This window comes from Chenopodium album, chromosome 7, assembly GCF_948465745.1.
Source record: "Chenopodium album chromosome 7, dcCheAlbu1.1, whole genome shotgun sequence".
Classification (NCBI taxonomy): domain Eukaryota; kingdom Viridiplantae; phylum Streptophyta; class Magnoliopsida; order Caryophyllales; family Amaranthaceae; genus Chenopodium; species Chenopodium album.
In genome coordinates this window covers 72,364,574-72,388,141 of record NC_137840.1, presented here as the reverse complement: position 1 = coordinate 72,388,141, position 23,568 = coordinate 72,364,574, and the positions used below count along the sequence as shown (strand labels likewise).

The window sequence follows — 23,568 nt, the reverse complement described above, 5'->3', positions numbered from 1 at the left end:
TAAATATTGAAATTACCGTGCATGGCACGGGATCTAACCTAGTACTTATCTAAAGTTAAAGGGCTATAGAATGTTTTTTTGTGCATGAAATAGCTATAAGATTTTTTCTTAATTTGTCTGTTAAGGTCGTTATGTTGTTAACTTTTGCCCGTTAAGGCCGTTATGTTGTTAACTAAAAGCATATTATTAGAAGCTCTATAAAAATAAATTCTCTTACGTTAAATTAATAGGAATAATTAATTTGATTCCAAAAATAACAACAGAAATCTAATACTCCGTGATAAGATTATAGCAACTCTAAAATATTACTCGTAATAGAAAATAAACATAAGTTAGATACGAAATCTCTCAACTGCACGAGTGCACGTGCACCTTAGATTTCGGTTATTTCCTTCTCTTTTGAAGATCCTGTTGTGTAAAACCTCGACAAAAGTATTAAATTGATAGATCAACTCTTGTTTAGTTTTGAATGATTCGACTTTTGTTTAACCTTATTATAGAGTAATTAAAAGTAGAAGAGTTCTCATTTTCATAAGCAAAGCCCTATAATAATTTTCAGGTGTTTGATAATCTACATAGGAGATTAGGAGTATCTATTTGCATCTAATCATCACAATTATAATTTATTTTATTTTTTAAAAAAAAAAAACCTATAAAATCATCAAAAATACATTAAACAAAAATGGAAAATGTAGTATTTTCTAAAGGAAAAAAAAAAAGAGAAGATACTGAAAAAAAAAAAAAAATCGCATTAAGGCTTCTTGTCGTTCAAGTTTGAAGCTTCGAATTCTCTCTCATCCCTTTCCCCACTTCCAACCAAAACACTCAAAAATCCCACCTTTAGTCTGTCCTTTCAATTTCACCCAGGTATTTCTCTCTCTTTTTTTTTTTTTATTAATTTTAAAAAAATAAAAATAAAACCCCTTTTCCCTATAATTAATTCCCTTAAAAATTTAATTTATTTATTTATTATTATTATTATTTTTTTTTCCGTTTTTGATGATTCTGGGTTGTTTTTATTTCTAAATTTTAATTGTTGCCTTGTTGATATGAAGGTTTTTGTCGATTTTTATCTATGCTTTGAATTTTGATATGTATGCCTAAAATTCTCTTGCTTTTATTCATTTTTGGATGGTGATTGTTTTGTTGATACAATTAGGTTTTCTTTTCAGGTTCATGAATTGTATCATCATCTGCGTAATACAGAAATTGGAGTAATCAATTGTAAAACCCAATTATAATTTTACTCTTGGTTTGGAAATATGGTTTAGTTTGAGCACTTGTGTTATGATTAATTTTGGGTTTGAGTGAAGTTCGCATTTGCATTGTTATAGTTTGTCTTTTGATCAGAATTTTAGCAAGTTTTTGATTGATGGGTATTCGTTAAAAGATGGATTCTTTTTAGTTTGATGTTGGGTTGATGGGTCCTGAAGTAGATATGAGTGGGAAATTGGATACTCCGATGGAGGTTTCGCCGGTCAGTATGAAGGATAATAGTACTGTTAAGTTGTCTGAGGAGAATTTGGTTGTTTGTACTAGTAATTGTGAGGATCATGGGTTTGCTGATGCTGATGCTGTTGTTAAAACCCCGGAAGAGAACCCGGTTACAACGTGTGCTAGTAGCTATGAGGATAGTGGTTTTCATATGGATGTTTCTAGGGTTGACTGTGATCAAGGTATGGCTGCTAATGGGCATGATGAGGATGTGGAGGTTGATATTGTGGAGAATGTGGAATCCGATGAGGAAGTGGTGTCTGAGAGGGAATCTTTGGATGCAACGGAGAACTCGAGCTCATTTGGGTGTACTGATTCTGAGACTGGAACTGCTGGGGCGTCGAATGATGTTGAAGTTGAGTCTGAACTGCGGAATGATAATTCATCATTGATGGAATTCGATGGATTTAATGATCTGTTCAAAACCAGGTATATTTCTTTCGAGATGACAGATATTTGTTTGATTATTGCAGTATATGAACGAATGAATGATTATGATGGGAAATTTTATGTGAAACAAGCAAAGTTGGAGGAAATAAAAAATCTCGCCTATTTTATTAAATTATGTAAACATGAATATACATGGTAAGTGGTTCCCCCCCCCCCCCCCCCCCTCTTCTATATTTCCTTTCACTTATTATCAATATGACATTTTTTTTGTGTTGAAGTGCATTTAAATTTAATATTTCTGCCTGGATAGTAATTTTGAGATTCACCATTGCATATGTTGGGATCTGATTGACATAGTAGAGCTGTAGAGTCGATCTGATCATTCACGAACTAAAGAGAGGATGTTTCCTTGGATCCTTTTTGGTTTCTTACTCAGATCACCATCTCCCAGTACGTTTCCTGCAGTCTTTCTGACTTAGCATGTGATGAAGGTCTAACTCTTTCATCTTAGAATTATATCCTTTGATACCCCTTTATGCGAGGCTTACGTAGTTTGCGATTAAGTGGCTTTATTATTTAGGACTTGTTTCTCTGATCCTTTCCCTACCTTGCTGTATCCATGTTGTACGTGTCGTTCTCATGTAGGACATGGGTGTGACCTTTTATTTTTAGCATGACACCTTAGGAAAACTAGACATGGTAATTTCAGAAACCATGTTCGAGTCCAACACTTTTGGTGAGCAGTATCATAGAAAGATGTGATGGACCTTATGGGTTAACGCAAGGGAGTGGCAGTTGCTGTGCTACAGACCAAATCATTTTGCTATATGTCTCTTTATCACTAATTTAAACTGGCTGAAGCAGGGTATTAATTTTCGAGCGAATCACCACATCATGACCGCATTGAAAGTTTTTGACTTTGGCAAGACTGTACTATTAGGCCCCGGAAGCCGGAGTCACAGACTACATTTCCTGTTAAAGTGGCTTTATGACCATAATTGCAAATCAATTACATCCGAGATTTAAATTCCTGAGATTACGTGAATCTCTGGCAAGATTTTGCGGAGTAATTTTTTAGCGTATGTGCTGGAAATATTCATTTACCATACATAGCTCCTTGGGAGAGGGCTGGGTTGATCCTTCTTGCAACTCATCTCAAGCTTGGGATAAGACAAGGGGTGAGCCACTCTATTGTCTTTCAGTTAATCTTACTTATCCTAGAAAGTGGCTCTGACTTCTGAGACCTTAGTTACCTCTGGTTCTTAGGGTTTTGAAGCTTAATCCACACCTGTCTCACTAATAAGTACGCTGATGCTCAAAAGTCCCTTTGTCTCAATTTCACAGCTTATTTTGATTAGTATGAACTGTTTGTCAGATCTGGGAAGAACTTGTGTTTTTAACTAGAATTTGCTCTGAATTTAATGGCCTGTTACCAATCTGCTACTTATCTTTGATAATCTTCATGATATGAAGGGTCTTCTGCCATTTTTTCCCCCTTTCTTCCTTCCTTTCTTTCTTTCTTTCTTTTTAACAATTTTTTTAAGAAGTTTATTATGTTGATGATTGATCATATCTATTGGCCCCACTATGTACTAGATTTTTATTGTGTCTTCATGTGTTAGGATGTTATGGTGTAATTCTTGTTCTTCACATGCTCAGGAAGAAGAAATTAACAGCTCAATGGAGAAAGTTTGTACGCCCACTGATGTGGCGGTGTAAATGGGTTGAGCTACAGATCAGGGAACTACGCTCCCAAGCTTCCAAGTATGATCGTGAGCTTGCAGAATGTGCTAAAACAAAGCAGTGTGAGTTGGAGAAATATGCTGCTGAAGACCTTGCAGTGAAGACAGCTCCTTCTGTTTGCCAGAATCGGCCAGTAAGGGTTATGAAGAGGAAGAAACGGAAAAGAGTTGAAGAAACAACAGACTTGGCTGCCTACTCATCATGTCATAGCTTGTTCTCATATTTTGGTACAGCTATATTTTTAAATATTAATATGGTTTTTAGGGTACGTAAGGATGGCCTCTAACCCCATCAGTAACTTCCATCATGAGGTTGAGTTACAAGGGATTTTAGACCCCTTACTGAAACTCATTTTTCGCTCCTCACTCTTATACAAAATTTATTTTGCAGTAAATAAGAGACGTTCTGGTGATTCAGCTTATTTGGATGATGATCATGGTAATACTGGTGAGAATAAAACTTGTGCTAATTCAGAATGATCCATGGTGTTGTGTTAGACCTGCATGTTAATCACTTATCAGTGAGGTGTTTAATTACTGCAAAATAAATTTATTATGTATTTCCCTCTTTGAAGCTTCATAGACCTTTCTGTGAGGTGTTTAATTTGGATGAAAATACAAGTTTTTGGATGTTTCGCTCTTTATGAAGCATCCTGTGAAGTAAAATCTAAAGCTTTTATAAATTAGAAAACTGCACCCCATTGTGACTTTTTGGCGTTCTCGCTTTGGCCCATGATTTCTTGCACTTTTATAATCTTATCTTGATCTTTGGATGGAAGTTTTGTGTTGGGATTGAAATATGGAGTTTTAAAGTGACCATTTCTGCCATAATTTTTTTTAAATAATGCTTCATATTTCTTCTTAAGATGGACTGCTTGTCCCTTCATCTTTGCCATGCTACTCTTCTTTTCCAGATAAATGTGATCTTTTGCTATTTATTTCTACTAATTACTAATACATTTCATTCATTAACTTCATCCTGTCTTCCCAAACTCTTGTGACTTGTGAATTAAACTGGCTTGGTTATTCTTTGTATGTTCTCTGCAGAAAAGACTACTTCTGGCGTTAGTGAATTTGGCATTAATGGTGAATGGTCATTCCTTGATTTCAAGGATAGTGATTCCTTTGAAAATATATTACGGAATATTGAAGTGGCTCAAATGCATGTCCGCCAGCTGAGATCAAGAATTGATAAGGTGGTCAGGGAAAATGCTGAAATCTTAAGTTTTGATCCTGGTGAAGCATTGATAAATTGTGGCCCTAGTTCAATTTTGGCCCAAGTAGATGGTGAAAATTTTCAGATAGGTTCTTATCCTACTACTACTACTCGGCAGACATTGGAAAATAAGATGATCATGCCTGAAAGTGTAGTCTCTGGCCCTAGGGAAGTAAACCCGGCTAACATGATTGAAACTGCTGACCAGCAGCAATTTGGGAGGATCTGTGGCAAGGTTAGTCATCTTTCTAATCTATTTCACGAATAATCGTTATGTTCATGGTTGCATGGATATCAGGAAAATGGTATTGCAAGATTGCAAATTATAATTTAGAACTGGAAAGTTCTTAAACTATTGCAATTGCAGCTTTAATTTGCTCGGACATGACAGTAGGACTTGACCATTTGTATATAGTCAGACTGAGGGTCCTCTCTTGTGTTGATCAACTTTTATGTAATGATTGTTTGTCTGTAGATTGATAACAAGATTCTTATCGCTAATCAACAGGTGAAGGAAGAGTCCAATCATATTGAAGTTGTTGGGACTCGACTTACTGCAGAACTTCAGTCAGGAACTGAAGTGAAATCAGAAAATATTGAACATGTCTTAGAACCCAATTCTCCCAGCAAAATGACAGCAAGTCAAGAGCAACTGGCTGTAAAAGTACGGTCCAAGTTGACTACCCCCAAGAACAAGAAAAAGCGTGGGAGACGCAAGGCTCGAATTGGTAGGTGGAGCCGAAAATCATCTGGTTAATGATTAGTAAATAATAGGCAATTGCTATTTGATTTTATATTATAGTAGTTGGTTAGTGTTCTACTTTTAGATATAACCTGAAAGAAAGACCTGGAGAAGAATGATAGAAAGGGCGGGCGGTATATCGGGTTTCCTTGATCCAGGCAAATGTACATGCTTTTTGAATCTCTTCAAATACCAAATACCTCCTTCCTGTTAAATTAAGTAAATTCTTTTTTACCATGATGTGTACTTTGTATATTGTAACCCCCCCCCCCCCCCCCCCACCTCTTTCTCTGTCTCTCTCTCGCGACAAAAATTGCTGTTTATTGACGAATACAGGGTAATATTATACCGAAAATTTTGATGTAATTATCTTATAAATATAGAAGCTTAAAGTTGTACTTCGTATTACTCAAGTGCTCTAACATAGTTGTAAAAACTAAGGGCCTGTTCTCATTGACTGAGCTGAGCTGAACTGAAATGAATATTTTAAAAGAGAAGGAAATTAGGAGCGGAACTGAACTGAGCTAAACTGAACTGAACTGAATTTCAACGTAAGCGAACAGGCCCTTACATTTGGGTATTTGACCTATACCCCTTTTTACTTGCAACGCTTCTCATTTTACGCATGCTAGTGGATTATTTTAATAACTAATATTTTAAAGTAAAAACTATAAAAATTTGTTTTTATAAATTGAGACGAATCTAGCAATATCCTACATGACCATATTCTTCCTTAATTGTAAAATCATCAAAACTAGTCAAAGTAAAGTATGTGCATTGTGCCGTGCATATTCATAGAATTTGTTAAGTGTTAACTAAAACATCTATTGTTATAAAGTTGTTGGTTGAATAAAGTAATATGAAGGCAAATTTTAATCAAATTTCCCAAATGCATAAATGTACAAACAGATGTTTTTATTAATGCTAGAAAAGTAGATATATACATGAACTACTGCTCAGTTCACAAGTAGACAAGAAAAGCAATCAATCTAGATGTTTTGTTCCCCTCTTTGTTCATTTCGGCGAATCATTCTCCTGTGCAACACATTTCTTGATACCTGGGCTGAGATGATAGCCAAAAATGTAACAGTTGGAACAAAGAGGACATCAGGTACTACTTTGATGATCTTAAGTGCAGGGACTCTCTCTCCAGCTTTCTTTGCTACCATGGCAGCTGGTGGCGTCACCAAACCTGTTATTAGTGTCATTTTTTGTGGCTTGTTGAGGCTTACCGTTCTTCTTATAAAGTCTACAAAGATTTGCTTCTTCTTTTCTGCATTATCACCAGCAGCAGTCCATTCCTCGTAGCATTTCTGCTTTTAAAGTTTTTGTAAATGTCGTGGATGATGTGGTATATACTATCTACGGTGTAACAATAGGAGATGAGAATCATGAGAATAGCGTTCATTTACCTTTATCTCCTGGTTAGAGGGTACATCATAATGTTTACCAGGCAACGCCGAGTTGAAAGTGCTGTTTGAGATCATTAAGGGACAGGTTAATCAGTAGTAACGAACAATTTAATTTATTCCTCTGTTTTAAAATTCACATTTCAAAAGCTTGTTTGATATAAAAGGTAGGCTTTGGTACGTACTTGTATATATCAAGAAATGCTGTGTGGAACTGTGAAAATTCACTGGTTTCCTTGGTAATAAAACTGTTGTAGAGTGATCCCGTAATCAAGTTCACCATCTGTGTTGTTGGTGACCCTAACATTCATCATAGATTCAAAGCAAGTACAAAATCAGAATAGGAGAGAGATTAAACCACAAAATAGAATTGATATGCTTTACCGAGGAAAAAAAAAATGATTGAATGAACATTTCGATGAAAATCAGGGTAGCACGGGAAGGAGCAGACCTTTTCCTAATAAGAAGCTAGTAGCAAGACCCATTTTTGGATTAAATTTTTGTACAAACTTGAGGAGATGATGATAATGAAATCCCTAAACAAAGATAAAGAAGACATGGGAGGGATAGATTACTATAAAAGGGAAACTTTTACAGAGAAAATGGTATGTTACACACTTACACTTATGGGTTTAGTTTAAGCAAGGAATCCCATTCCTATCTTTTAGTTCTAGTTATCTGATTCCTGACCTTTGGCTTGAAGGCAGGATCAAGGAAAGAATTTTTACAGAAAGTGAAACCAAAGCAAACTATTGTTCCAATATCACAAAAAAAGAGACAGAACACTTGTATACAACATCAAGAGAAAAGAAGATAGTAATGCCAGTTATCAGTAAGATCTGAATGCATATGCAGAACTTCAGAACGCATAACATACCAGCTAAAGTTGTGATGTCCAGTTTTCCTCCATTCCACACTGCAACTTTCTAGCAAAGGTAAGCAAAAATCATAATATTAACTTCAAAAGATGGTATCCCGCGTATGGGTATGCAGATTATAAGCAAGCATGTATGCATAATCAAAATTAGACAAACTCATTAGAGAAACTCACTTCAGCAAGCTTAGCTGCTTCCTGTTAATAGTGCAATAGTTATTGGATGTAAAAGCGAAGATCAGCTCCACTTCTCCACCTTCATTCTCCACTATAATTGGTCTAGCCTTCTAACTACATCTGTTCTTTAAAAATCTTAGATCATAGATAGGACATCACCAGAAATCAAGCGTGTGAAGAACTAATCAGAACAATTTTACTGCCCAAACATTATCAAGTTTGCAACGATACTTCAGCAATACACGATTCCAAAATGTTCTCGTCATTTATCTTCTTCATGTGCATCTGAAGCTGCTTTAATACTGGAAGTATATTCTCCTGATGAGGGTGCATTATGCTCCCTGACATAAACTCACAAACCATGCCATCAGCTTCAATAGCACTGCAACCAGCTTCCTTTTTTACACCAATTGTTCTCATATACCCTTTTAATTCCCTCATATCTATCCATTTTCTTTCCATGGCATACAAGTTCCTTAATAGAATATAGTTCCCAGCATTTAATATATTCTTTTTAACTGCTCGTTTCAAAATTCTTACTGCCTTAGGCAAATCTTTCCGGTTCACACAACCTGAAAGGAAGGAACTAATAACTACCTCGTTAGCCTCATATGGCATGGATTCTAACAGTTTCTCAGCTTCCTCCAAACTGCCTATCCTACACAAAAGATCTATCACACAGCCATAGTGCTCTATTGTAGGGGCTAGTCCGAAACTCTCCATTGCATTGAGCCACTTCTTTCCCTCCTCAACCAAACCACTATGGCTGCAAGCCGACAAAACACCAATCATTGTTATTGCATTTGGTGTGTATCCTCTATATATCATGTTCTCAAACTCGTCTACTGCTTCCCTTCCCTTGCTATTGACTGCAAGCCCATTTATGATAGCATTCCAACAAGAAGTCGCCTTCTCGGGAATCTCTTCAAAAATACGTCTGGCTTTGTCTATATCTCCACATTTTGCATACATATCTATCAGTGAAGTGCATATCTTGATAGATTTGTCAAGCCTTTTCCTTTTCACATATTGATGAATCCAGCATCCGAAATCTAATGCACCCAATTCAGCTACTGCCGGAAGAATGCTGATGACGGTAACTTCATCAGCTTCAAGCACTGCATTCAACTGTAATTCACGGAACAACTTCACAGCTTCGTGTGGTTGTTTGTTCCGGCAATAACCACTAATCATCGCGTTCCAAGAAACAAGACTCTTCCTAGGCATAGAATCAAAGAACAATCTCGCCGACTCAATGTCATCATTTTCACAAAACCCAGAAATCATACTCGTCCACGAGATCACATTCCTTTCCGGCATTGCATCAAACAAACTCCGAGCAGAATTCATGTCACCCACCTTGACAAATGCACCAATTATCGCGTTATAAGCCGAAACATCCTTCCCAGGCATCTCATCAAAATATTTCCAAGCATTGTCAATATCCTCTACCCTTGCAAACCCACATACCATAGTAGTCCAGGACACAACATTCCTCACAGACATTTCATCAAACACCTTCCTTGCAGAAACCATATCACACATTTTCCCGTACATATCAACCATAGACGTCGAAACAAACAAATCCAATCCAAACCCAGTTCTAATTACATGATTATGAAGCTGTTGACCTTCCCAATTGTACAAATTTGACCCACTAGATTTCGTCATAAACAAATACGTATAATTATCAGGAACAAATTGCGTCGTTCTCCTCAAATCTCTAAAAAGAATCAAAGCATCAGTAAATTGATGATTGTCAATATGTGATTTAATCATGACATTACAAAGAAAAGAATCATTTCTTTGAGGAATTTGATCGAACACTTGGCGTGCATGTCGAATGCCAGGACTTGCCGATGAAGGTGAAGAACAGGCAGCTATGAATTTGGTGAGTATATTTAGATTAGAATCAAGGGTATTGCGTAGAATGAAAGCATGTATTTGAAGGAGTGATCGAGCATTCTGCCATTGTTGGAGGAGAGAGAAACACTTTCTTTCGTTGGGACTCCATAACCCAGAAATTGAGTTCATCACTCTCTTTAACTGCTTTTAGCGGGAAAGTCTTGAAACTTTGTGTATGAGTTGATACTTGTGAATTTGTTTGTTCAAAAAATAAAATAAAGAAGAGGTCATTTCATTATATTCAATCATATTTCACTACTCGAAAGTATATCATAAAATACTAATACTCCGATTAATGAGGTCTTGGCCTAGTGACAAAGATTGAGAGCTTGTATACGATATGATAGATTACAAGTTTGAGTCCACTTCCATTCTTTTATATGTGATTTGTAATGTCTTTGTGGCTCATTTGCATAAAATAAAATTAAAATAACTTCGAGTAATACATAACATAATCTATATCGTGTCTATATTTCACAATTCCCGTTTTATACTAGGGCATTAGTGCATTACATTACCTTACAACTCCAAACATTCAATCTTCTCATGCATATACAAATCATTTGTAGGTAAGAGAAACTCAATTATTCAACTGTTATAGTAATTGAATTATTGTAATTTAAGTACGAAAGAGACAAAAAAGTCAACATTTAAGGCTAAATATATCATTACATTGACTTAGATTGAGGGAATGTTTCATCGTTTACTTTAGACTTTTGACTTCAATTTCTTGTAATAATATTCATGTCCACTGAATTTACAGTAAATTTTGTAAACATCCCAAAACAATAGTCAAAGAGCTAGCTACTAGCTTCACAAGTCGGACTACTATATAAACACATGCAATGCAATTATATACATTATAATTTTGCTAGAATCACAAAACTCTTAAAAGTTGTGATTTTTTCCCATTTAGTATGTAATTGTCTTACAACAATGAAGGATTTTATAGCAAAGATAGCTAGGAAGAAGGGAGAAAACTCATCGAGATCGTTGTCTCGGTTTTCGAGGTTATCTTGTGATAATGCTAGGGATGGTGATGCTAGTCATGAAGTTAGAAGAGGGTATGTGCCGGTTATGGTAGGCTTTAGTGAGGAGCAACAAGAAAGGTTTATGGTGCCTTGTAGGTGGATGAACCATCCTTGTATTGTAGAGTTGCTTCAATTATCTGCTAATGAGTTTGGGTATCAACAACAAGGTGTTATTCATATACCTTGTGAACCAAGTCATTTTAGAGTTATTATGGAGAATATATCATCTTCGAAATAGAAGTGACCATAATTTATAACAGATCGCAGTATGAGTTAGTTAGGTTGTTTAATTCGTGTAAAAATTATTATTAGACATATATTTAATTAGCTAGGGTCTATAAAGGGGATTAGCTAGACGTACGCCTTTTACCTCATTTATCTTTAGACTTTTACTAGATTTTATAATAATGGACTAGTTTAAATAGTTGCATAGTTTTTGTAAATTATAACGTTTAGGAATGATACTTATAGTGTTAGTTGTTCCTTTATCATTAATTATCTTTTATCTTCTTTTTTTAATCCTGTAAAATCATTCAGTTTATAGATAATCATTGATGTAAAAATGTTGATCAATAGATGATTGATCAATCAAGATGCATGAAGAACCACCACATCTATATCACAAGAAAGATGAAGTGTTAATAAGTTCCTTGTTCACTTAGATTAAGCTCGATAGATAATACCATAGTTGTTTGGGAGTAGTTAATTAGCCCGTACTACCACAATACTACGTGTTGTCCAGGTAATACTTGTGTTAAGAATTGAATCTTATAATCATATCCTTACCAAAAAAAAGAAAAACCCACATTTTTTATTTGCTTGGTGCTTGCAATAAGAGATGAGACATGCACTTGGTTAGTGTATGTTAAGGAAAATTCACATGTGAGTCGGAACTATTTATCCCACATTAAAAACAAAAAATAAAAAAGAATCCACAATGTATAAGCTAAGTTTTGATGAATTGCTAATTACCAATTGAATTTATGATGTAATTTTGCTAAGCTCGGTGAAGAATGGATATGGACTATGTCGAGCTTGTGTGCCTTGGAAATAGCCAAGTTATACCTACGACCAAACCCACTAGTTACATGTGAAAATATACTGAAACTTTCAAAAGGACTACCACATGCCACGTCCTTGCCGTTCACCACTTCGCCACATGGCTTTTTTTTTTTTTTTTTTTTTTTTTTTTTTTTTTTTTTCAAGTTGTATCACTAGCTAGCTTAATTCATCGTCTTTATCTTGAAAAACTAATTCATTGTCAATTTAACTTGTATGTGGTCGAACTCCCTTCTTACATTCTTAAGTTAGATGAATTTAACTCAAAGAAGATGTATTATCCCACGTGTCCCTGAAACATGTCACGTGCAGCTGCTTGGTTGATTTCTGCATGGCTGATAGGTTGTCGTACACCTGTCAAAAATAAATTCCTAACAAAACCAACTAACAATGTAGTAGGGTAAGTAGGGTCGAATCCACAGAGAGATGACTATTCAATCTAGCTTTCAAGGTATGGAGAAACTAAACTATGTCGCGAAATTGGGATGAAAATATAGTCTAAATTAAAAGAGGGAAAAAAAATAATTAATAAAAAGACCTAGGGCTATGGTTCACCATGTTTATAGTTCTAAATCTATCAAATATCAATAACAATTCAATCAATCAATTATCTAGAGCAATTGCTAAGCCTACAGTCGGGTCTTAACACTCTCAATTCAACATATGTAGTTCGGTCGCTAACATAATCAGAATTGCTAATTGTAGGTAAGCCTCTAAAAGTAAGATCTTTCAATTCAAACTCTTATTAACAAAAATTAATCAAACAATTGATCAAGTTGCAAGATTAACAATAGAACACTATCAATTAGAGAAATCAATAATCAAAATATTAAAATTATCAATCAAGATTCATAATATAAACATGGATTCCCAAACCCTAGAAATTTAACTACCCAAACATGAAATAAATAATTAAAGCTAAATCTAATAAAGAAAGCATAATTAAAATAAAGAAATAAAATTACCTCAATGAATTGAAATAATAAACCCAAGAATCATCCATGGAAGAATCCATGGAGATGCAATGAGAAACTAGGGTTCAAGAGAAAAACTAAAACGAACGTAAAAATAAAAAGTATAAAAAGGCATAAGGGAAAAATAATATCCCTTGAGTATTTATATTATCCTAAAACTAATCTAAAAATAATTAAAGAAAAGTAATAAGAAAATAATAAGTACATAAGTTGAATTACTATTGGATGATAGAAGATGACGTGGCATAAAACCGCAAGAGAAGTCGAGAACACGAGCTATACATGGCTGCCGTGGCTGCTTTGATCTTCCTTGCCTGGTTCGCTATAGGAAGTGCTTTCAGCAAACGGTAGTAACTACCTTAGGATCAAATGCTCTTTTTCTTTCTTTTGTCTCGCCAGAACCTGCGGCCGCAGGGTGGTTCCCGCGCCCTGGCAGTGGCGGCAGCAGCCTCGAGGGGGCGCGGGACAGAGGCGCAGCCAGCCCTGCGGTTGGCTGATTGCAACTCTTAGATTCAAATGCTCATAACTTCTGTTCTAGGAATCTTCTAGGGGCGTGTGACCTATCATTGGAAAGCTCTTCAAGTCTAGTTTCCAACGCAACTTGAATCGCATCAATCCGATTTGTAGAACTTGAGTTATGATCAAAAGAGTGGACAAAGGTCATTTTTGCCACTTTGTAAAACATCGTTTAACTTCGTTACTAACTCAAATTCGTTTCCGTAAAGTGCATAACGACCCTTGTGGATGCTATATTCATTCCTCATGCATATAAATCTCAAAACAAGCTTCCACAAACATATATCCTTCTTTAAGTGACCTCCATTCATCGACTTTTCATCCTTTCATTGTCCCATTCTTCCAAAATCACCCCGAAAGCGTTCGAATAGTTATAGAAACTACCTGAAACATTAATAAAACACAAACGAAGCGTAATAGAGCACAAAATGAACAAATTATGCAATTACAACCTAAAAAGCAACAAAAGACTCAAAAATCAACTATAAAACTAGCATAAATGTGCCGATAAACTCTATATAAATGTGATTCATCAATGGCCCAAGATTGCAAATTGTTTTGGGCCATACCCGCTACTTAGGCTAACACCATGGCCCAATGCCAAGAGACTCAAATGCAAAATGGAGACATCGACACATACGTAGGGGCGAGCATGGGACGGGTACCCGTACCGTTAATACTAATGGTTCGGGTACCTGATAACCAAAATCACTAAAAGTGATACCCATAACCTGAACCGATAAGTTCGGGTACCTAGATTTCGGGTACCCGAATTTTCGGAGCGGTTATTGGGTGCCCAATAAGATATCCAATAATGATAATTAAACTTAATTATGTAGTTATTATGATATAATTTACAACTAATTAAAAACAATACCGTATGATCTTGACCAAATTATTAATAATATTACTAATCATTGATATTATAAAGTGATTATGAAGTAAAGTAAAAGCTTAGATTTATATTAATAGATTTAAGTAGGGAAAAAAGCAAAAAAAAAAAAATAAATGCTTATTGGATCAGATCGGGTAACCGTTAATTTTAAAATGATACCCATAACCATACCCGATAACAAATTATAGGAACGGGTACCCGAACCGTTATGGTTATTGTAATCCCCCGTATTTTTTAAATATTTTATAAATGAAAATTTATTTTATTTATAATATTTATTTGTTATTTTTCATAATTTAATTTCAAAAGTTTCAAATTATTAATCTGGGTCGAAATTTATTTGAACAAATTATTTTATGCACCTTTATTCTACAATTTATGTCCAATCACACAAGCCTAACCCATTTGTAATCGACCCATTATTTTTATGAGGCCCAATATTCTTATTTACCCTACAATTCTCTCCTATAAATACCCCATACATCCCCAAAAATTTCCCCACACAAAAGGTTAGTCTTATTTTCTTTCTCCTTTGTTTTATTAATTTGTGTAATTATAATTATTGATTATGGGTTTTGATTTTATTGTTTGAAATTAATTTAATTAGTATCAAATTGTATTTTGATGATTAAACTTTATAATTTCAGATTTTATAAGTGTCATAATTTTCAGATTTTGTAAATTTTATAACCTAGGGTTTTTAATTATTGAAAATCATGATTTTAGGGTTTTTATGAACAATTGATTTAGGGCTTTTATAGTAATGATGTTTTGAAATTTTGGTGATTATAAGTACTAATTAGTTTAACTTAATTCCAGATTGTTTTGAACACTTAAATTTGTGTTTTAATTTTAAGATTTTCGTTCATTAATATTAATCCCGTTTTAATCCCGATCAGGTTCTAAACTCATCCGATTTTGACAAACAAGTAGTGTTTTCCATGTAGAAACAACGTTTTAAGAAAGACTCACTACCTTTGGTTGTGAGTACCACCCTCTCGTGGCCAAATTCAGCCTCTAAATATGATTTTCGGGCAGTTTTTGATTTTAACGAAGTTTTTTTATACTTAAAATATTATCCTTGAGTTTGATTAATAAAATTAATTATGTTTAAAGTTAATTAAGCATAAATATATTTTTTTTATTGAAGTTTTAAGTGCTGGAAATAGTTCCTAAGTACTACTTTTGATGTTTTATAAAGAGGGTTTAATCACCCATTAAAAAAAGGAGATTATTAGGGGTTTTAAAATAATTTTCAGATTTTTATTAGACTTTAAACTTGCTGTAATTTCATGTATAAGAGTGTATTTTAAGGTTTTTATGAATAAAATTTAAAGAACTATATATAAGCCTTTAATTTTAAACTAAAGGGAAGGTTTTAAAGTGTTGTTTGATTTGGATTTTGAAGGTTTTAAAGTAAGTTAGTATTGCTGTAAATTTGATTGATTGGGTATTGATTGAGATGTTATTGTTTGGTTTAGGAGAGGAGTTTATTGAAGGTGATTTCTAGTTAGTAAAGTGGCACAAAGGATTGTTTACACGAGGTACGTACATGTCTACTTCGTTGTAAGTAGTATCATATTTAGGTACCAAAGAAAAGAACTTAGTTTCATGATTAGAGAACACTTGGATGAAAATTGTTTGGTTATACATTTAATTAATTCATGTGCTTATGTTTATGAGACATGTTTTGGTGAATTGATTATGTTTGTATGGAATTATGGATGCAAACATGTTGAATTATATTGGATTAATTGTTTGTATGGAATGTTGATACAAGCATATTTTTATTGGATCGGTTTGTTAACCACATTTGGATTATTAAAGGATTGAAATTGAATGGTTTAAGTGGAATGAATTTATTAATTATTCCACAAGGTTGTTATTTATTTTATTACTCAATCATGAATTGTTAGTATGTTGAGTAAAGGTGGATTAAGCCGAAATGGCTAGGTGAGTTGACTATGTTCAACAATTTGGATAATTTGGAAGTTTAATGAAATTAAAAGTCAATTTGTGATGTGATCACCCTTGTCCTAAATAAGATTAAAAGTAAATTGATGTATGATTTTTATGTATGGTCTATTTGATTGAGTCGGCTATTAATTAAAATTGTAATCACGTAAAGTGAAACATGGATGAGCAATAAAACTCTAGAAAGCGTGCACTTCTAGAGTATTGACAATTATGGGTTGGGGTACACGGTGGTAGCCCATGGCTTTCCGAGGCTTGTTTGATCAACATGTCCTCTTTTCTTTTGGTATTTACATTTTATTTTTTATAATGAAAGTTAGATGGGATCCTAGACTAACTTTGTGAGAATGGAGTCGCGCCCATTCTTGCATCGCGCTAAACTTTTATTTTAAATGGTCATTTGGGACCAAAATGATTTGGTGGATTGGACAACCTCGTCTATTGCTTACTCCAAACTAAATTAATTAAATTAAATATAAAGAGTCAAGTGTTTGGAATTGATTAGCAAAGTATGTTGAGTCGATTGAATTGTTTAAGTGTGGAGTGTCTTGATTAATGAATTCGAGTTGTATATTTATTTACTTTAACTAGTTGAGCATGCTAGGTTTTGTGCGTTGTAGTTTGTATGTACTCAGCTTTGCTGATTGCGTGCTTTTGTGTGTTTTCTTTTGGTCATGGCCTTCGCCTTTCAATGACCCTGTGATGATCCAATTATTACACTTGTATTATTGGGGAGCAGTATTGCACAGGTTAGCTTGATGATGTGAAGTTCGGGGATTTGACATACGCATTGTCAAGGGATTGGTGTGATTGAGAGTATTCGTTCTTTGTGTTAAACTTATTTATGTTTTACTATTCTAATTATATTTTGGGATTTTGATTATTGGTTTTTAAATAAGGGTCTTTATGGTTCCAATTTGTAAGCTTTGACTTATTGGTTTTCTAAATTATATTATTTTAAGATTTAAGCTGGATTTCCGCTGCAATACTTTGATAAAGCCTTAACGTTTTAACACGTGGCGGTGACATGCCAATGGTTCTCCTCTATTTTTATTTAAAGTAAGTGGTTTAAAAAGGGAGAATTATTGGGGTGTTACAGTTATCGGATCGGGTACCCTAATTTTCAGAACGGTTACGGATCGGTTTTTCGGGTAGTTTTGCTCAACCCTACACATACGTACATAACCTTAATGCACTTTTACAATTAAAAAAAATACTCCGTAATCATTTTTATTTTCTTTTTTTTCCCTTTGTTCGTAAAAATGTTAGAACTTTCAAGTTTCAACTAGTGAATTCTATTTAGGTCCTGCTCTGTTCACCTTATTTCCACTTATTTTAGGGTTAATACAAAATTTTACAATTAATTCCCTAACAAAAAAGAATAAATGTAAAAATTTTGCACTCAAAATCATATAAAAATACAAATGAAAAGATACATGAAGCCGAAGTAGCTAGATTACGTTTACACCAAAAATGATTGTGTATGAAATAAGACCATTAGTCAAAGTTCAATAATTATGCAAAAAAGTGATTAATTTTTTTTTGAATGAAGTCGTTAAAGTTCATGTAAAAAGTAGATCAAGCATCACATATGGAGTATAACAATTATAACATCTTTAACGACTAACTCATAATATAAGTGTATAACGTTTTTACTTGTTTAAAAGTTGGCTAACTGTTAGAGAATTAGCATCAAGTGTGATACGTCAACTAAAAATTGATTTACCAGTACTTAATCCACTAGGGCTAGTGGATAGCAATTAGCAAGTAATAATCTCACTTCCTTAATCACTTTTTCATTTTAAGATTAAATTAAATTAGCACGTGTTAGAAGGAGTTAATCATCATTAGAACATGATAACTTAATGTTTAGAAAAGTAAAAAAGTGCACAAGTCGATATTGATAGGGATGATTAGAGCAGTCGAAGACTAGAAGCCTGTTATATTTGACTCTTGAACTATGTAAGAGACTAAGAGTTACTTTCTATAAATATAAAGACTTGTAAAAAGTCGTTAGACCAATAATCTCACTAAGAAATTTACATTTGAGTATTTATTTAATAAATAAAATACAATTGGCTATCTATTTTTCCAAATAAGTGGCAAGAATTTCAATACTCTCGCTATCTACGTATGTATAAACAAGACTTAAATAAGGATGAAAGCTAGGTTGTTATTTGGTGTTATGTCGATATTGATATACGAAATACAAAATTGCAAAGTTCTATCTCGTAGTTTATAGGATAATTGGTTCAACGTATATACTTTCTTTGTTTTCTAAATAATGCACCATTTGAATTGTTCACATAATTATTCAATTCACACACCCGTTTATAATTACATATATATATTGTGATTTATACATAAGGAAAAATATATAGGTAGGTCGTCCTTGTTAGATTTCTCTATGTCTATATTTTTGTGACATAAAAAAATATAAAAAAAAGGCAAGTATAATTTGAATTTCACATACAATCTAATATATATATTATTATATATATAAAGGGGAGTTTTTTCCCGAGTTTTTAGAAAGCCACGTAAGATTTAATTTTTTCAGCGCGCCACGTAGGATAATAAATTTTAGTGGTAGTCAATTAAATACGAGATTATTAATTTCTTTTAGAATTAAATAATTTAACTGACACGTAAGCAAAATTTGCGAATGAGATTATCCGGTTTAAATTAATTAAATATAAAATATTATCTTTTAATATCAGGAATTTTATCTAAATATTTAACATTTTTTAGCACATAAATATATATGTGTAAAAATATTATTTTAAAAAATTCAAACAAATCGTGCATCGCACGGGCTTCATCTAGTTAAAAATATTTGGGATTGAAATTGTGCATTAGGATTTAGGATGCGTAGAGTAAGTATGAAAAATAATATTTCAATTGTTTATTTTGTTGTTTTTGTTTCATATTTTATACAATTTCTAATTTTAAGTACCAAGAAATATAAGAAGTATTAAGGGTCTGTTCACATTTACTGAACTGAGCTGAACTGAATTGAACTGAACTGATTGGAGCTGAACTGAATTGAGCTGAAATGAATATTTTATGAGAGAGGAAAATTAGGAGCTGAACTGAACTGAATTGATTGGAGCTGAATTGAACTGAATTGATTGGAGCTGAAGTGAACTAAAATTATGTAAATGTGAACCGGCCCTAAATACCAAGAAATATAAGAAGATATCATATTTCCTCTGTTACATATTAATTGTAACTTTTGAAATTTCTTATTACATCTCACAATTAATACCTTAAGATTACAACTAATAGTAATAGTAAGGGAATAAGTAATAGAATATGTTATTAACTAAATAATTTCAATAAAGTGTTTCATGGTGGCCCACATTAAGGTTTTTTAGACTCCATTAGTATTTTAATTTATTCCCCTTTGGATCCGTTGGATGATGCTTGATGTCGAAATTACTGAATATTTTTTATTTATTTTGTTCATCTTTGACTAGATTTCTTCAAACTTGTAAACTATGCATTTCAAAAAAGCAGTAATACTAATACATTTAACATATATATATAATCTCTATTTGTATATACAAGAAAACGACATATATATCCAAGTTGCAATATCTAATACGACTCTCTCTATATATATCCATACAAACATGCACTCATTTTCAAACAACTAACTAGCACAAAAACATAAACATTCATTCCTTTTCTTCTTCTTCAACTCAAACAACTAACTAGCACCAACAATGAAGAACTTGATTAGAAGGATAAGTAGGAAGAAGGTGCAATCTTTATCCATGTCGCCTCCTCGATACTCGAGGCTAGGTTGTGAGGAAGTGAGCAACAATCATCCTAGACGTGAAACTCGAAAAGGGTGTGTGCCTATTATGGTAGGAAAGTGTGAGGAAGAAGAAGAGAGGTTTATGGTACCTCTTGGTTGGATGAACCATCCTTTTATTGTTGATTTGCTTCAATTATCTGCCAATGAATTTGGTTATCATCAACAAGGTGTTATTCATATTCCTTGTGAAACATGTCATTTTAAACTTGTTTTGGAAAACATTATTTCTTCCAAATAATAAGGGAGATATGTATTTAAAATTTAGCTTAATTATTAGATCGATTATGGTACATATATTTTCATAATAATTAGGCTTTTTTGAGATCATCCTTGTTCTCTTCTATGTATATTGGAGTAGTGCAATGTATAAAATTTCTACCAAATATGTAGAATTGAACTACAATTTATTTTCATCTTCTCTTATATTAGTTCTTGTTTTGTTCACCTTATTTCAGCATATTACTAATTAATAAGCCTGAATAAATTCACAGCATGCATCAAAGTATTCTATAAGTATAGTACATATAGTGTATTTTAAGTTCATTCAAATTTATACGGAGTATTTCACATAAGTTAGCTAGTAAGAAAATTTAATTTTAATTCACACCAAAAAAAATTACGGATTGGATCAAATCGGAGTATAATAAGTACGGTTTTGCTAAGTTAAGACAATTTAAATACATTATTCTGATAAGTTTAATTTGTTAAATTTAAATAAAACTAGCTAAATGATAATTAAGTTAATAGAACGTACACTTAGTTTTATATTAGAGGGGGAAAAAAATCATTTAGGGTTTGTTTACATTTACTGAACTGAACTAATTAATTGGAGCTGGACTGAACTTAACTGAAAAGAGCTAAAATGAATATTTTATGAGAGAAGGAAATTAGGAGCTAAACTGAATTAAACTGATCAACTGAACTCATTGGAGCTGAACTGAACTGAATTTAAGCTGAAGTGAACAGACCCTTAATTATCATTCTATTATAACTAATTATTTATAACTTAAACTAAACAAGAAACTCAAACAACTCAATAATTATGACAACTAAAAAACTTTGAGTTTATCAACTCTAATGAAATGATGATATCCCTACCTTATAAAAAGTGAGAAAATACTCTTATAAATAGTGCATGGACATTTATATCCCTAAAAATGTTCTTTTACATATTTACCCCCATTGAAATCAAAAGCCTTAAAATTGTCTCTTGAATCACCATAATTAATAATTATTTGTGTTTATTTCAATATTCAAAAGCATTTTTTAGACTCTCCATTTTTTAAAAAATATATAATTACATGATGGCTTGTTTAATTTATTTAATTCGTCTCATCAATAAATACTTTAAAAGTTACTATGCAAATAGATATAATAAAATATCATGCAAATATGCATAAGACATAAAGACCACCGATAATAATTCTTCTTAAAAGACTAGCCATTTGCGCGCATCGCGCGTAAGAATCCCTAGTATATCCTAAAATTCAGATGAGATAATTATGTATTTAAAATAATCGAACTTTCCTTGTTACGGTTGGTAAATGCACAACGGGACTAAATTAAAGATGTAAAGATTTTGAGAACAAATTAGAAAATAGATTAAGGCAAGATAAGTAGTAAAAAAAAATGGACATACATACTCACAATATTTAACGTGGGAAAAATTATTTTTAAAAAAAACAAAAACAAAAAACCACGAACGACGAGCACGAAATAATTCACTATACGAAAATAGGAGAGTACAAAAATCCTTGAAAGGGTGAGTAGTACAAACAAATTCTCACAGTCTCACTACAGGTTCAGCAGGAACTCACAAATGAAATACAAATTAAAAAAGGAATAGTGGATTAGGGAGATTGTGTGTAAGTAAAAGCTCCAATCACGAAATCTTAGGGAGCGGATATTTGTAGGTAGGTAAATTCTCTTTAAGCATAAATAATGTACATATGGAGATGGAGACACTCACAAAGTATATGAGGGGATTAAAGCATCGGAGGATAATGTAGATTGATACATGCTCCCAAATGACACCCAACGCCACTAGTTATAATTGAGGTAAGGATGTGAAAGAAGTGTGTGGAAAATTCTACACACATGCTCTTTAAATTGCCCATAAATCTAGAATCTTTATGACTATTCACCAACGCTAACGCTAGATTCTTCCACAATTTTCCGTAAATTTCTCAACGTAGTATAGTTTTCTAGAAACCTTGAGATGTAATAAGTTGGGTTATGGAATTGGGCCACACTAACCCAACAATCCTTCTTATTGGGTTTTCTAATTTAAGACGTATTTGTTACTTTGCTAATGTGATAGATATAAGATTTGGTCGGGCTTCTTCGATCATCATCACAAGAGAAAGTGTAGCTCATAAGATAGATCAAAGAAAATTCCACATATATAGCATTTAAGGCTCCTAACAATTTTATTTATTTATTTATTTATTTTCAATGCTAGATGTTAACATAGAACTTTTTTCTTTCTTTTTTTTTATTATTTTTTTTAATGGAAAATCCGAAACAATTATTTTTACTTATTTTATGAATGTGATTAAATCCAAACTATTGGTTTAACTTATTTTTCTAAATAGTGCCTTTATCAATTAGAGAAACACCAAACACCCAGTCAAACTAGAGGTGATCATTGAACGGGTCAGATTGGGCCGAAGTCAAAAAATTAAGCCCACTTCTTGGGTTGGGCTAGGTCGGGCCGATTTTTTGTGTCGAAACCCAAACAAAATGGTTGGGTCATACGGGCTTTTCGGGCCGTGCCTAAAAAAAACTAAATATACATTAAAACGCATTTACAAACCCGTCCAAAAAAAAAAGGGTCTGGTCAGATCCAACCCGATTTTAGACTGAACAATTCTATCCGAAACTAGCCCAACATCGGGCCGGGCTACCTTTGATCACCGCTAAGTCAAACATACATGTTTTCTACCCAAAATGGGAAAATAAATAAATAATACTCCGTAATACTAATAATAACCTTACTCAATTTATCATCCGTGGTTATGTGAAAAACTTTGAATTGGTGAAATTTGTTAACCTTAAGCACACGTATTTTCCTAGTATTATTATATATTTTTATAATGTACAATATGGCACATGCACGTTATTTAAATTTCATAAATTCAGGTGCGTGGATGACCAGATAGGCTGATTTGTTTGATACAAGAATATATAGCCTTACTTCGTTTAACATTTATAACTTGGGATTCAAGGAATCAAGGTTGGTACATTGACTGGGCTATCAATGCTCTTTTAAGCCAATGGAATTAGATTAGTTGACTAATGTTTTGAGATGATTTCCTGATACTCAAAATCTCAGATCAAAATTCTCATTC

General features: G+C 33.2%; 4 protein-coding genes and 1 pseudogene across 7 annotated transcripts; 3 read left to right on the top strand and 2 right to left on the bottom strand.

The window, feature by feature from the left end:
* Window positions 1–731: 731 nt before the first annotated feature.
* Window positions 732–5,850, top strand: LOC145639454 (uncharacterized). 3 transcript variants are annotated; one of them, XM_081690699.1, is made up of 6 exons: window positions 732–867; window positions 1,173–1,923; window positions 3,544–3,854; window positions 4,018–4,065; window positions 4,674–5,077; window positions 5,351–5,850. In XM_081690699.1, exons 2-6 carry the CDS (start codon window positions 1,421–1,423, stop codon window positions 5,597–5,599), a joined length of 1,515 nt encoding a protein of 504 aa, XP_081546825.1. In that variant the 5' UTR covers window positions 732–867; window positions 1,173–1,420; the 3' UTR covers window positions 5,600–5,850. The 3 variants fall into 3 exon arrangements, with proteins under 3 accessions (XP_081546825.1, XP_081546823.1, XP_081546824.1); XM_081690697.1 differs by having other exon boundaries at window positions 4,018–4,074; window positions 5,351–5,848; XM_081690698.1 differs by lacking the exon at window positions 732–867 and having other exon boundaries at window positions 991–1,923; window positions 4,018–4,074; window positions 5,351–5,848.
* A 534-nt stretch (window positions 5,851–6,384) lies between these two features.
* LOC145638411 (uncharacterized) lies at window positions 6,385–7,588 on the bottom strand. Its single transcript, XM_081689381.1, has 4 exons — window positions 7,445–7,588; window positions 7,179–7,293; window positions 6,997–7,057; window positions 6,385–6,897 (listed from the first exon to the last, which is right to left on the bottom strand). The coding sequence occupies exons 1-4, from the start codon at window positions 7,476–7,478 to the stop codon at window positions 6,574–6,576; spliced, it is 534 nt and encodes a 177-aa protein (XP_081545507.1). The 5' UTR covers window positions 7,479–7,588; the 3' UTR covers window positions 6,385–6,573.
* A 228-nt stretch (window positions 7,589–7,816) lies between these two features.
* On the bottom strand, window positions 7,817–9,633 carry LOC145638410 (pentatricopeptide repeat-containing protein At2g44880 pseudogene; annotated as a pseudogene). Its single transcript, XR_014114655.1, has 2 exons — window positions 8,045–9,633; window positions 7,817–7,919 (listed from the first exon to the last, which is right to left on the bottom strand). The product of XR_014114655.1 is annotated as a pentatricopeptide repeat-containing protein At2g44880 pseudogene (transcript).
* A 254-nt stretch (window positions 9,634–9,887) lies between these two features.
* LOC145640637 (auxin-responsive protein SAUR71-like) lies at window positions 9,888–11,218 on the top strand. The gene is made up of 2 exons (XM_081691879.1): window positions 9,888–9,935; window positions 10,892–11,218. Exons 1-2 carry the CDS (start codon window positions 9,888–9,890, stop codon window positions 11,216–11,218), a joined length of 375 nt encoding a protein of 124 aa, XP_081548005.1.
* An 8,905-nt stretch (window positions 11,219–20,123) lies between these two features.
* Window positions 20,124–20,456, top strand: LOC145640636 (auxin-responsive protein SAUR71-like). Its single transcript, XM_081691878.1, has one exon. The coding sequence runs from the start codon at window positions 20,124–20,126 to the stop codon at window positions 20,454–20,456; it is 333 nt and encodes a 110-aa protein (XP_081548004.1).
* Window positions 20,457–23,568: the final 3,112 nt, after the last annotated feature.

Bases quoted from the DNA above. Each gene is read 5' to 3' on its own strand.
- LOC145639454 (XM_081690697.1), top strand. From the start codon at position 1,421: ATGGGTCCTGAAGTAGATATGAGTGGGAAATTGGATACTCCGATGGAG. The intron at 3,855-4,017 runs GTACAGCTATAT...TTTATTTTGCAG, and splicing joins TAGCTTGTTCTCATATTTTG to TAAATAAGAGACGTTCTGGT. The intron at 4,075-4,673 runs GTGAGAATAAAA...TGTTCTCTGCAG, and splicing joins TGATGATCATGGTAATACTG to AAAAGACTACTTCTGGCGTT.
- LOC145640637 (XM_081691879.1), top strand. From the start codon at position 9,888: ATGCCAGGACTTGCCGATGAAGGTGAAGAACAGGCAGCTATGAATTTG. The intron at 9,936-10,891 runs GTGAGTATATTT...ACAACAATGAAG, and splicing joins AACAGGCAGCTATGAATTTG to GATTTTATAGCAAAGATAGC.
- LOC145640636 (XM_081691878.1), top strand. From the start codon at position 20,124: ATGAAGAACTTGATTAGAAGGATAAGTAGGAAGAAGGTGCAATCTTTA.
- LOC145638411 (XM_081689381.1), bottom strand. From the start codon at position 7,478: ATGGGTCTTGCTACTAGCTTCTTATTAGGAAAAG. The intron at 7,294-7,444 runs GTCTGCTCCTTC...GATGAATGTTAG, and splicing joins TAGCTTCTTATTAGGAAAAG to GGTCACCAACAACACAGATG. The intron at 7,058-7,178 runs GTACGTACCAAA...GATCTCAAACAG, and splicing joins GCATTTCTTGATATATACAA to CACTTTCAACTCGGCGTTGC.